Below are 13,587 nucleotides of genomic sequence, written 5' to 3'. Positions count from 1 at the left end.
ATATATTACCCGCCATGGTGGCGCCACTCTAGGGGGCGACCTGCCGGCCCGCTGGAGTTGCTAGGGTAAAAGTCTTCCGACGAACGTGCACCCGCGGCGCGTACACCTACTGGAATGGATATGAGCAATCACTCGAAGAAGAAGTGAAGCATCTGATGTTATCGCTATGGTAGGGGGAATCTGCAAGAATGGAACACCTGTGCAGGTTTTGGTGCTTACACCGGTGGAGTGATCGTAGAACCTACAGTGGAACAGACAGTGAGATGTCTAGACTGTGTTCGCTTGGTTTGTAAATCGTTCAAAGCCATGCCTGTAGATCTCAGGAGGTGTATGTTGCATTACGAAGATGCATATTGACATGTCTCAGCACCTGAATACAATCTCTTACTGTTACCTAGCACTGCCCTGAATCTTTGAGATGAGATTGACAGGGAGAAAAATCTGCTGGATAGCAGGTAAGCTGAGAGCCAGCGCTAGGCATAAGCAAACTAAGCAATTGCTGAGGGCCTCAAGCCACTCAAGGGAGCCCCTATTAATTATTAATGTGTGTTTAGGAGGGCCCAAAAATATTCCTGTTTAGGGCCCCCAATGGGCTATTACTGGCAGGGGGTAAGCACTGCTTCTCACTGCATCCATAGAAGCTCCTACGAAATCTATACTCTGTAGTAGAGTCAAAATTGACTTTTCTAGGTTGATTTGAAGGTGCAGGCTGGGAAACAGGGAACACATGATCTTTACTGATGCCAACACTTTCCAACACAATCTGCCCTGATCAACCAACCACTCATATATGGGAAAACAATTATACCCAAACAAACAATGTAGGTGACTGGTAATCACTGCCAGAATGTTTGAAAATACCCTCAGTGCTGAAGATAGGCCCAAAGGGCACATCATGTATTTACAGTTCTTGTTTTTTAGACAACAAACCACTTGTGTGAAGGGTGATTAGTGACATGAAATATGCATCTTGTAGGTCCAGAATTGCAAACCAATCTCCTACTTCTAATGAAGGAATTATTGTTGGAATTTCTGTTGCTTTACATATTTGTTTAGAGACCTGAGGTCTAAAATTGGCCTCCACCCTCCATTCTTTTTTGGAATCAGGAAGTACTCTGAATTGAATACTCTTCCCCTTTGTTGCACAGGAACTGGTTATATGTGCTCCTAAATGTAGAAGAGAGGTCACCTGCGGCTCTAGCAATTGATCATGAGAGAAGTCCCTGAAGAGGGGAGAGAGAGATTTGAAACAGTCAGTGTAACCATATGTTATAAACTTCCAGGGCCCATTTGTCCAACATTATAGGCTCCCATGCACCCTGAAAAGGAGAAAAGAGGCATCAGAAAGGAGGGAGGGAGGCAAGATGCTGCAGCTATAAGAACTTGTCAGTTGAATGGTTGAGACTTTCTACCACCCCACCAAAACTGTCGCTTGGAGGACACAGAAGGCTGAGAAGATGTAGCTGAAGGAGGTTTCTTGAGTATTTTAGTTTCTTTGCTGGGGGTTCAGAGGGTCTACAATACGTTGAATTTGGGTCTGGGCATGTTCTTTGGGCTGCCTGAGACCTACTAAATCTCTTTGTTTACAGGAATGTAAATCCCTAGGGATCGCAGCATTGCTCTTGAGTCCTTTAAAGTGTGAAGAGATGTATTAGTCAAGTCCACAAAGAGCTTGCAAGCATCAAAGGGTAAGTCTTCAACAATACTCTGAACTTCTCTTGTAAAGCCCGGCAGCAGTACCCAAAACACTCTTCTCATGACCCCGGCAGTGGAGAGGGACCATGCTGCAGTACCTGCCGCATCCAAGGAGGTCTGGAGTGATATCTTTGCCAGGAACTGACCTTGTATAAAGGATTTAAACTGGTCCCGATTTGTCTGGTAGATGCTAACTCATAACACATTCAATTATATTAGTGAAACAGTTGTATTTTCCCCATGAGTGCCTGACGGTTTGCTATCCTGAAGTGTGGCTGAAGCATAAGATTTACAACAAAAAAGATCAAGCCTGTGGTGGGTCCCTACTGTACAGAGTGGGCTTCAAGTTATGCTGCCTGTCTTGTTCATTAACAGCCTCCACTACTAGAGAATTCAGAGCTGGGTGAAAAAAACAAAGTGATTCTTTAGCCAGAACATATTTTTAATCCTCCCACTTGAAGATATGCAGTGTGTTAGCAGGGCTTTGCCAAACCATCTGAGCGGGCTCCACAAGAATGTCATTGACTGGAATGACAATCTTCATAGATGTGGAAGTGTGTAAAATATCTAGGAGTTTATAGTGGGACTCCTGAACCTCCTCCAAAAGAGTCTGCATGTCAGCAATCCACATCATCAGGTTCTGAAACTGACTGAAGTCATCTGCAATAGGAGGTGGGGGAGGCATGACAGCTTCATCAGAATAGCCTCAGGACAGGAGAGGCACCTTTTAAATCACAGGGAGCACAGCATTCCTGAGCAAAACTGGCAAAAATTTAACCCCTAAAGGGGGAAATCTCTTAACTATACAACTACCTCTATGAATAAAAAGGGGGTGGGACACTATAAGGTAAGTAACTATCTGAGAAAAAGCTAACTATTACAGAACAGGCACACAGTAGACTCCATCTCAGACCAATGGTGGTTGAGAAGGAACTGAGGGTGGTTGCCTGCACAGCCCCATATAGCCTTTGCACATTCACAGGCCAGACAGGCACACCAAACAAAAATTTCCATCAGAGGTGCAGGTGCCCCTGAAGTGGGGCCCCCACAGGGACACTGCTCTAAGAAGAACTTGACACTTCTGCAGCAGACACTAAATCATTTAACATCTTTCTCCTTCCAGTCACTAAAATGCTGAGTGAAATCCTGCTTTCCAATTTCAAGCAAGGCTAACGTTGCTGTGTGAGCAGTCATGTTACTTAATCCAAAAACCATCAATGACAGAGCTCAAATGGAACTGCTGCTACAAACAGAACACAAAATACTATCTTTAGGCCACAACTTTTTTTAAATTCTTGACAATGGAGTAAGACAAATACCTAGAGTACAAGGGATTGGTCCTCCCATCAGATAATTTCAGCTTTCAAATATCTTGGCACTCTCTAGAGCTGGGGTTCCCAAACTATGGTATGCTTACCCATGGGGGTACACAAGACATCTCTCAGGGTACATGGGAGATAGTGTAATGTTAGATTTCATCTATTAATTATTTTATTTATTGCATTTTCATAATAGGCTACTCAGACAGAGCTTTAAAACTATTGGAATATATTATATAAAATACGGTAGTTAACTTACATCAAGATGTACCACTGAGACACTGATGTACAGAGCCCTCACTTCCAATCACCGTACAGCATGGGTTCAGTTGCCCAGCAACTGTCCATTCTAACTGAGCTCAGAACTTAGTCAGCTGTATATATCGCACTAGAACAGGGGTCGGCAACCTTTCAGAAGCGGTGTGCCGAATCTTCATTTATTCACTCTGATTTAAGGTTTTGCATGCTGGTAATACATTTTAACATTTTTAGAAGGTCTCTTTCTATAAGTCTATAATATAGAAGTGAAGTATTGTTGTATGTAAAGTAAATAAGGTTTTTAAAATGTTTAAGAAGCGTCATTTAAAATTACATTAAAATGCCGAGCCCCCCCAGACCGGTGGTTAGGACCTGGGCAGCGTGAGTGTCACTGAAAATCAGCTCATGTGCCGCCTTTGGCACGTATGCCATAGGTTGCCTACCCCTGCACTACATCTGTTCGTAACAGTGAAATATGGATAGATGGCTAAAGACAGGTAGTGTTAAGAACACACAATGTATCAGTGATGAGAAGGGATGGGGTACATGGTTAGCTGGTAGGTCTGGAAGGGGTACGCAATACAAAAAGTTTGGGAACCTCTCTGCTCTAGACAAAAGAAGCTTGTCAAATGGATGTGCAAGTCCAGAATACATTTAAAAATATGAACATAGGCATTTTTTCATATAAAAGTTATCCATGCAGCAGTATAGATGGCAACCTGAAAAGTGGTAGAGAAAGTGCATTTTCACAGTCTGTATCAAGGAGAGGATGAGTAAAAGTGAAATGAAGGTGAGAGCCAACACACGATTGTCTACCTATGTTAAGCATTACCAAGATGCCTACCACCTTGATATATGACAGTTTATCAGCACAAGAATTAATCACATATGCTTGTTGGCGTGTAAGTATCTAGTTTATGAAGTTGTTGAAGCACAGCTGCAAATGTAAAATAAGTATTGAAACTCAGGAATAACAGAATCAGACAATGAATTCTTTGCCAGAGACTTTTAAAAAACACATTCAAATAGGAATTTAGCACGTTCAAAGAAAGCCAACCTTATTCCCCCTCGTCCAACTACAATCTCCCACAATTTAGTGGGAGAAATACAGAGCCAATTTTGCTTGTGTTGCTGTTGCAATGATTGGGAAATTTTTCCCTTGAGATTTAAAGTCACCTTTACATTTTTAGTCTGCTCCCACAGTTATCTATAGAGGAGACAGACGCAAGAGAGACATTTACAGTTCAAAAAAGTACAGAGGGGATACAGCAGCAGGGCCAAAGTTTTGGTAAGGAAAGCTAAGAAAGTTATGAGTTTTTTGGTTCAAAGATTGAGAGGACAGTTTCTTAAAAAGTTCCACTCAGTTTAAGTACCATTAAAAAAGAAACCACACGCACAAATTTGAGTAGCACTGCAACTCTGGTGCCACATCACACCACCACTCATTAAAATTTGGCCCACCTAGCCCTCAGGCATGATGGAGGGGCAGCCAAGCCAAATCTGAGTGAGCGACATTGCGACCTGACAAGTGGGGTTCACAACACCACTGAAATTTGCCACAATAGTACAAAGTTGCAGTGTGTATCATTTGCATTTATCACACCAGAAAGTAGGTAAAAATTCTGCATCTAAATTTAGAACCTGAAGACGAGCTATGGAGAATATTAATATAAATCTAAGAACAATACATTTTGGAACTTACGTATAAGAAGATAAACTGCTGTCGTAAGTTGACACTATGCCATAATTTTCTTCATTGTAACGGAACATGTCATTAGGATCCCATCCATTAGACTAGAAGAAAACGAGGTTTATTTTTCAAAATGACACTGGAAACATTTCCCTAAAATTTATAACTGTTACCAGAAAGTTTAAACTTTTGCCCTTACTCCTGGATTTACCAATCAGATAGTGAAATTACAAACCCCAAACAATATATTTTACCCTCAAAATCCAGTATTGCTGCTAGTGTCTTCTCATTCCCATTTGGCACTATATGATGTACTGCCTTACATTAGCCAAAACCTTTGATTCTTTTGCAGAAAGTGGCAATCAGATGCATCCATTTCTGAAATATGGAATAGCGTTCCTCCCTGTGGCAAGTACCGGAACTTTTCAAATGCACTACCAACACAAGTATCTAACAGGGGATCCTCCTTGATCTCACACAAAAGCAACATGATCTCTTCATTTCTTAGTGAAGTGTTGTGTGCCACAGTAACAGCATTACTAAGATTGTTACTTTTACAAAACATACAGAATGTTTACTACAATACTTTTATAAATATTTAATAGTTGATGACCCAATAAGGTCAATATATAGAAAGAACATGCTCTATCTGAATATTAGTATTCATAAAGTAAGTGATCTTCGCAACATTACAAAGATTTCTTGAACCATATTGTTAGTCTCCTCTAATCTACAATACTAATTTCTTCTTATTCTTACATATTACAAACTTTGTGTCCTTTAGTAAAAGGCTGCATTGTAGCATAAAACTAGTTGCTATACCATACACAGCAAATCAAGACAATGTAGTAGATGTGGAAATTCATTCAAGACCAGTCGCCATCAAGTAATTCAGGACCCTCAGAGACAGCGTTTTGGCACTTCAGCTAAACACAATCACCGTGGTGTCTGAGATTCAGTTATTCCTTTTAAAATTGTAGGGGAAACTGTGATATCCGTTGGCAAATGATGAATTTTCATGACAATACATGTTTGCACTACACAGCCATGTTACTTAAACAGTTTAGTTTCAACTAAAATTCCATTCTAGATTGAACTTAAGGGACACCATGGGGCAAAACAACTTGTTTTCTAGAAAGATTTCAATGTATGATAAAAAAGTTTACTTACAACGTCTGTCTCTAAAGCTTCAAGCTCCTCAGTGGTAGTGGTCTCGCCTCCATCCCATGGTTCAAGGTCCTTCTCTTTGTGTTCACCATTTACTTTAACACCAATGGCTGAATCAGTAAAAGCATCTACAATGGAGATTCACATTTGGTTAAACAAAGAAAAAAAAACACAATACACACAAGCGTTGAGGAATAACCAAATGTAAATGCATAATAAGTAAAGAACACTAGCATGATCCAAAACCATCAGAGTTAATATACTAATTGAGAATAAATTCAAAACTAGGATGCGTTAATACTTCTGTTTTTGAACAGTGTACAAAGTGTACACAAAATATGTTTTAGTTATGATGCAATTACTCAGTTTCAGCTAAGTGCCAGCTAACACTGAAAACTGAAAGATAAGCATCAGGAAATAGTTGTCACTGCCTTTGATTTAAGAAAAATCAGAGAGCATTAACATTAACTAGGACTATGCCTTTAATCATATACAGTATTGCTTCAAGAGAGTATCATCGTTCTGAGACAAAATATTCACTGATGTTTTTAACATACTACTTGAAACAAAAATGCTGTTGAATACAACTATACTTTAACATATTACAGACACCAAAAACATTATGCAGATTTACTCACCCCATGCCCAGAATGTCTAAACTGTGTCTTAAATTATACCTCCCCTCTTTGACTCAATCCCAGTTTCTTCCATTTCAATGATTCCTTGATACCCGTGTTCACACCTTTACAGTATCTCCATAAAAGAGCCCTGCAATGCTTGGAATTATCCATTAGCTTAATATACCAGTTTTAGAGTGTGAAGTTGCTGAAAACATTTTTCTAGAAGAAGCTTCTTTAAGTGGCAACTTACTCAAATTACATGAAATTCAAAAACCCTCTACTCACATTCAAGACAACTATAAAACTAGAGAACTAGAAACATATGAAACAGTATTATGAACATACCACTAGGCAGGTGTACTAAGCTACTCCAATCAGTAACTGGATCATGAACTTTTATTTGCAGCTCATTTATGTTCTATTCAAACCAGACTGTAAGCGTATAATTGAAGGCATACAAGACTATTTAAATACTTTATTAAAAATAATGATGCCATTCAGAATTAAGGAAGCTAAGCTTTAATATTTATCAACTAAACAAGCTCAAAGCTGCCTGCAGATTTTTAAATGCTTTTTAAAGAAGAGAATTACTTTATAAACCCATTTTTTCATTTTGTAAGTGGCTTTCAGTCTAGTTTTGAATCAGAACTATACACTTTTCATTACAAACATACAAATGGAAATAAGCAGCCATTTTGACAGTAAAATCAAGGTTTCTCCTAAGATTTTAGGAAAAGGTAGGGACCAAGCCAACAGACTGTGCCAGAAGTGGAAGAATGCAGCTTTAATTTATTTTGGCAGTGTCTGAAATTGTATTGAAGAGGAACGCACACTGAAGCCATTGTGAGAAGAGTTTACATTTATATAAGAGATTTACTTGGCCACTAATCTGTTACATTTCATCTGCAATCACTGAAGACATGTTTTAATTAAGGCTGTCAACACAGCCTAACTATTATTTCTGCTTTATCCAGTTTCACAGTCAAATTCTGTGCTTATATCGCCACAGTTTACTGCAGAAATCATTCTGTAACAACACTCAGCATTATGTCTTATAAAATACATACTCAGCTCATATATGGCATAGCAAGACCAAATAGGATACTTGTGAAGGATTAAGCATTTAAGCATAAACAGCTTTGTTAATTAGCAAATACGGTATAAAAATTAAGGAATGTGTATAAAGGTAAGACAACTGAATTATATTAGCTTAATATGAAAGTTTCCCTGAACATGAAAGACCCATTAAAGAAAAGAAACCACATGAGAGGAAGATACCCTGATGGGGCCACGTCACTTTTAGGGCTTGTTGTGTGAAAAATTAATACCAAGTCAGCTTGTAAAATGTTATTGCAGAGTCTGCCAATGAAAGCAGTGATAGCCTCTTCCTCCTTGAAGGTTGGCACTTTTTATTGAGGTTGTACTTTAATCTGTTATGGCCACATAGATTGTGCCTGCAAAGGCACTTGGGCTCCTTGTACGCTGTTCTGAAGCAGAGTAATTTATTTAGTACCATACCACTTTGTAGTTTTGATATAATCATTCTGCATACTGCAAGCAATTAAAATGCAGTAGCTAAAAATCAATGTTCTACAAGGCTCAGAACAAAAAAAGTAAAATTTTCTAAAAATGATTCTGTGAAATTATGCATGCATGTTTTATAGTGCCATAAATGTGCGAGCAGAGGTATTAAATTTCCATTATATATTATGGAAACAAGAGCATTATGAAAAGGCAAGATGCAGAAACACAGAGTGACCGCCAATAAAAGTTACCTGTTTCTGAAGGAACTACAACAGATATGGAAAGAGAAAAAAAATTGAAAATCAGATAAAAAGACATTCAATTTTTCAGGTGCTTCACATTACATGGTTAAATTCAGACATGGTTAAACAATTTATTTTGAAGTCATGATCACAAATCTTTATGAAACCTTCATCTTTGAAAAAATATGACAGCCATACGCCTCATTCAAATTTTAATAAATATGTCCCTCCATTCACAGCTCCCTCTATCCCCTCCATTCTGCATTCTAAAAGCATCTCAATCTATTCTACAAATCTTCAGGGTGAGGAATTCTTAAAAAGCATCTAAACAGCACCAAGAAAAAAAGATGCCTCGATTACTTCCTACTTACAGAGTACGTAAAAAAATAACTTTCAATGTTTATTGCTATTAGTTAAATACAAAATAAAATGTAAATGTTACATCACGCCAAAGTTACATAGTAACAAAAGAACATGTCTGTTTTTAAGAAGGCACAATATTCTCTTGGAATGTCTATATTCACTTATATGACATTTTTATAGGCACAGGAACAAAGCAGCAACCTAATGAACTCAATGGCCTACTCCTACATTTGTATGAGATACAAAATGTGTCCTCTCAGATCAAGACACTGAGTGGTCTCCAAACTCACTCTTGGAGCCATTGTTTATCCAAGAGGGAAAGCCAGTTTCAAACTGCACCATAGCAGCAACTGAGAAAGTCATTCCCAACGGAATACAGCGAGTATCAGGTAAGACAGTATCCAGGTAGAGAGGGATTTACAACTTTTTGCATGTTATTGAGACTTCTAGGTTCTATGAAGTGGCCTCAAGACACAAAGATGAAGTATGCCACTTAGAGCGTGAATAAATACTACCTGAATGGTATTTTACCTGTCTTGCCCACCCACTCCTTATCATAGATATTGGGGGTGAAGGGAGACAAAACACATTCAGTGGAGCTCTATAACAAGCTACAAAGGTTTGAGGGGAAAAAATATGCTATCTGATGAAGTTTACAGAACTAACAGCAGCGTCTATAATCTACAAAGCACATAACCTGTAAGTGTTTAAAAACAGTAATACGGGGTAGGCAACCTATGGCACATGTGCCAAAGGCAGCACATGCGCTGATTTTCAATGGCACTCATGCTGGTCTTGGCCACTGATCCAGGGGGCTCTGCATTTTAATTTAATTTTAAATGAAGCTTCTTAAACATTTTAAAAGCCTTATTTACTTTACATACAACAAGAGTTTAGTTATATATTATAGACTTACAAAGAGAGACCTTCTAAAAACGTTTAAATGTATTACTGGCACGCAAAACCTTAAATTACAGTGAATAAATGAAGACTCGGCACACCACTTCTGAAAGGTTGCCGACCCCTGCAGTAACATATAGGTGTGTACAGTCATTTTTATCAAGATGATTAATATCAGAATCCAGTACTATTATGAAGCAGTGCGGAGGCACTGTTGTTTTCACCTATGCCTCACGTTGGACACATTTTCATAAAGTTATAGAGCACGGCTCCACAAGCTTAACCATCAGGATGGATCTCAAATGCGAGAAATACAGTTACCCTTAAGGCAAATATATATTGGGGGGAAAATGGACTTCTAGTCACGTGACTCCAATCTCATGTGCAGCCTCCGAGCAAACTTTAAATGTATCAGGAGCATATACTTTTATGTTATGTTTTGAGAGAGAGAGACAGACAGACAGGAGATCAACTGATGCTCATGTGACTCCTTGCAGAAGAATCTCAATAATATGCCATGTTCCCTTACTTCACTGAAGGCGACCTGAGATCTTTGATAGCCTAAGTTAATTCAGAAAGCCACATGGAGAAAATGGAGCAGTAATCTAAACGCTAAATAAGTGTACACAGAGCACTGAGATAAATCTAAAAAAATACAAAAATTAAGAGGTAAAACAAACAAGAAGTGAGTTAGCAAAGTTTATGAGCAACTGAACATTCTGGAAAACTACAGAAAAGCAAAGAAGTCTGTAACAGTTCCTAAAATAGAAAAATTGCTCTTATTTTTGATGAGTGTTAACATGGAAGACAGTTGAATACATGGCATGCTGTTACAAATGTTAATCGGCAGCATGGTAACAGACAGGACTGTGAAACACGCTTCGCATCTATTGTACATGGCAATTCATATCACCAAAGCACCTCATGAACTAATTCCGTGACATCTGGAGAGATAGTCAAGTCCACAGTCAGTCCCATTTTATACCTGGTAAAACTGAGGCAAGGAGATTAATGAGTGGACTTAGGCAAGGTGAAGCCAGTAACAGCTCCTGGCTAGTCCCATGCTGCCTCTCTGACCTGATGAGGACACAGAATCCACACCAGGAGGCTAGAGTTTTAGCATTCAAATCCTTTTCTTTCCTGTTTTGAATCCTGTAATTGAGCAGCGAAGAATCTCAATGGCATTTCTTTCTCTACATGGCAAAACTGCACGTTATACAAAGATGAGAGATATATCTACACATGTTCTGAGAAGCTTCAGATTAATATGTTCTTGAACAAGTTAGAGACAAGCTTGTCAGAGCTGGAGTGTGACTAGGAAGATTAGCATGAAATGTTTCATTTGCTATTGTTTTCATGAGTAAGTAGGTTCTAAGTTGTTAGATGCATAACCTAATTATTGCCCCATAAGCATGACTGGGAGGTTCAGATTTTACTAAACCAGTGTGCTTTATAGTCCAAGGATGTTCAAATTACTTGTAAAACTGAAACCAAGTTTACTTTCGCTTGAAGTAAATTGTAGTTTTTAGCTTAAATGTTTTAAGAGTAACAACTCTGATGTGTATTGTCCCTGCCTACTACTGACTTGAAAGCATTAAAACAAGCTACCACCACTGCACAGTTATATTTCTTTCCTTTATTCACATTATGCCAACTGCCATTCCCCTGCTGACACAGTTGGTCTGGAAGGATGCCACCTCCACCATTACAACCCCCCAAAAGAACTTGCTAGCTATTTCCCTTTGCTTTTTTATATTTTAGACTGGTGATACAAGCTCAGATTTACAGCACTGCCAAAGTACTGTGAACAAAACACTGCAGAATCCTGCGGTTGGACTAGCAGAACCCACCCTCTTGAATTACCTTCTCTTAAGAGGGAAACCAATCAGCCACATCTGAGCCTTGTTCCAATTTAAACCACATGAGAGCTGGCATTGCTAACTGGCATTTTAAAATCAAGACAGCTTTTAGGACCACAAGAAATACTGGGAGAGACTCACTCTGCTGAGCCATAAATGCAAGGTAGTGGGGCAGCTTCTGAAAAGTGTACATGAGCCTGGTCTGAATCTGAGTACTCTGAAGTCTGCTATCTTTAAGCATTTAGGAATAGAAAGTTGCTTAATGGTCACCTATTACAGAAGCTCTGTTTTGCATATTAAGGGCTGGATTTTCAGCCTTTTGATGCTACAAGCACAATTTGTGGCATACGAGCACAAGTACCATACGTGGCAGGTACTTCTGACAAAGGCTATGAATAAGTACAAACAGCTTCATATTTATTTCCTAGTGCATGTTCATTTACAGAAGCTAAAAAGGGAAGCAGCCTGATTGTCTTGAACTGCTCAGTCAGCTTTATTCATCAAGCTACCCACACAGAGTAAGACCCTAATCCTGCAATAGGATGCCCTGGCACCAGCCCTTTCACCTATAAAGTTCTACTGTAGCCAGTGGGAGTCCATATGGGCACAGGCGTCCACAGAAGCTCACACAGACACAGGTTAAGGCCCATACAGCCTTTTTAAAACTAAATTAGTAATGAGCCCACTGCAACCAAACTCTTGCCTTTCTACCCCACTTCGAACTTCTGTAATCTGTAGGCATTCCTCTCCACTGCACAATCTAAGACTCAATCATTTCCCCTAGCTGCCACGGTATATTGGAAGATGACAGATACTAGAATTATTGGGCACTACTAGTATACTAGAAAAGAGTTATTTTAACAAGTGATCTATTGGCATCACAGGGAAAAGGAAATTGTTATTTTCCAGTGGAGCAGATGAGCTTTTACCAAATACATTGGAGAGAACTCTGTAGATGGATAAAGAGAATAAGTAAAAGCAGCAAAGAATCCTGTGGCACCTTATTGACTAACAGATGTTTAGGAGCATGAGCTTTCGTGGGTGAATACCCACTTCATCAGATGCACAAGAATATGGTAAACCTACTCAGACTCTAGCTTCGTTACTTGTCTAGGCCCTAAAGACTTCCCTTATCAAACACCACATCTGCCAACGGCAAAGCTTTCAGCCAAGGTGACAGTTTCAGTTGGCTTTTTCACTAAGGATTCCCCATTTCCAGGCAAGAAACCTGCATGGCTCCTGCAGAAAGCCTTGAACAGGACCGGAAATGAACTGAGCTGTCCCATTCTTCCACCTCCAATATCAGATTGGAGTTGAGTTCGTTTCTGTCCTATCCTATCATCTTCTGTTGGATGACTGGTTTATCACACAGCAGATTTAAGGATAATAGCAAAAATGTCTTCACCATTCTCAGATCCGTGGACCATGGTCTTCCAGGCTACTCCAAGGCTCAAAACCACTGTTTAACTGCACTCCCAGATCACATAACTCCACAGCAGCAGAACAGAATATGCATGTACAGAGAAACATCCACAGGATTGAAGAGGAGACTGGCTTTTACAGAATCAGGATATGGCTACAGAATTTCAGAACTAATACCCCATGAAGGGAACATTTGTTTGAAGCACTCCCTAGAAAGCTATTAGACTCTGAACATTTTTTTTAGACACTACTCTGCTACATGCACAGGCTTCCAGCTGAGCCTGTCCTGCAACATAGAAATGTAACCTGAATGAAAGGGCCATTTCTTTAAAAACTGAGCTGCCTTTCACATGCTACTCTGGGCAGACTGTCCACTGACTAATTACTTCACAGCAGAGAGCTCAAGAGCCAGGCAAAACTTCACAAACTTTGTTGGCTTTTGGACATGTTCTTTTAAAATCTACAGAATTTAGTTGGCTGTGTTTTACACATAGAGTTGTCAAAATTAACTAAGTACTACAATATATC

General features: G+C 39.3%; 1 protein-coding gene across 12 annotated transcripts in view; it reads right to left on the bottom strand.

The window, feature by feature from the left end:
- Window positions 1-13,587, bottom strand: part of ATXN2 (ataxin 2) — a 70,226-nt gene that overhangs the window by 50,639 nt on the left and 6,000 nt on the right. For 8 of the 12 annotated variants that reach the window (XM_032800653.2, XM_032800656.2, XM_075060122.1 and 5 more), the window contains 3 exons: window positions 8,525-8,539; window positions 6,133-6,257; window positions 4,975-5,066 (listed from right to left, as the gene is read on the bottom strand). In XM_032800653.2, the coding sequence (XP_032656544.1) occupies window positions 4,975-5,066; window positions 6,133-6,257; window positions 8,525-8,539 (232 nt within the window). The other 4 variants (XM_075060123.1, XM_075060124.1, XM_075060127.1 and 1 more) reach the window with 2 other exon arrangements.

Source organism: Chelonoidis abingdonii, chromosome 22 (genome assembly GCF_003597395.2).
Source record: "Chelonoidis abingdonii isolate Lonesome George chromosome 22, CheloAbing_2.0, whole genome shotgun sequence".
NCBI classification, from domain to species: Eukaryota; Metazoa; Chordata; order Testudines; family Testudinidae; genus Chelonoidis; species Chelonoidis abingdonii.
Note: the sequence above shows the minus strand (reverse complement) of the source record. Positions and strands in the feature narration are given on the sequence as shown.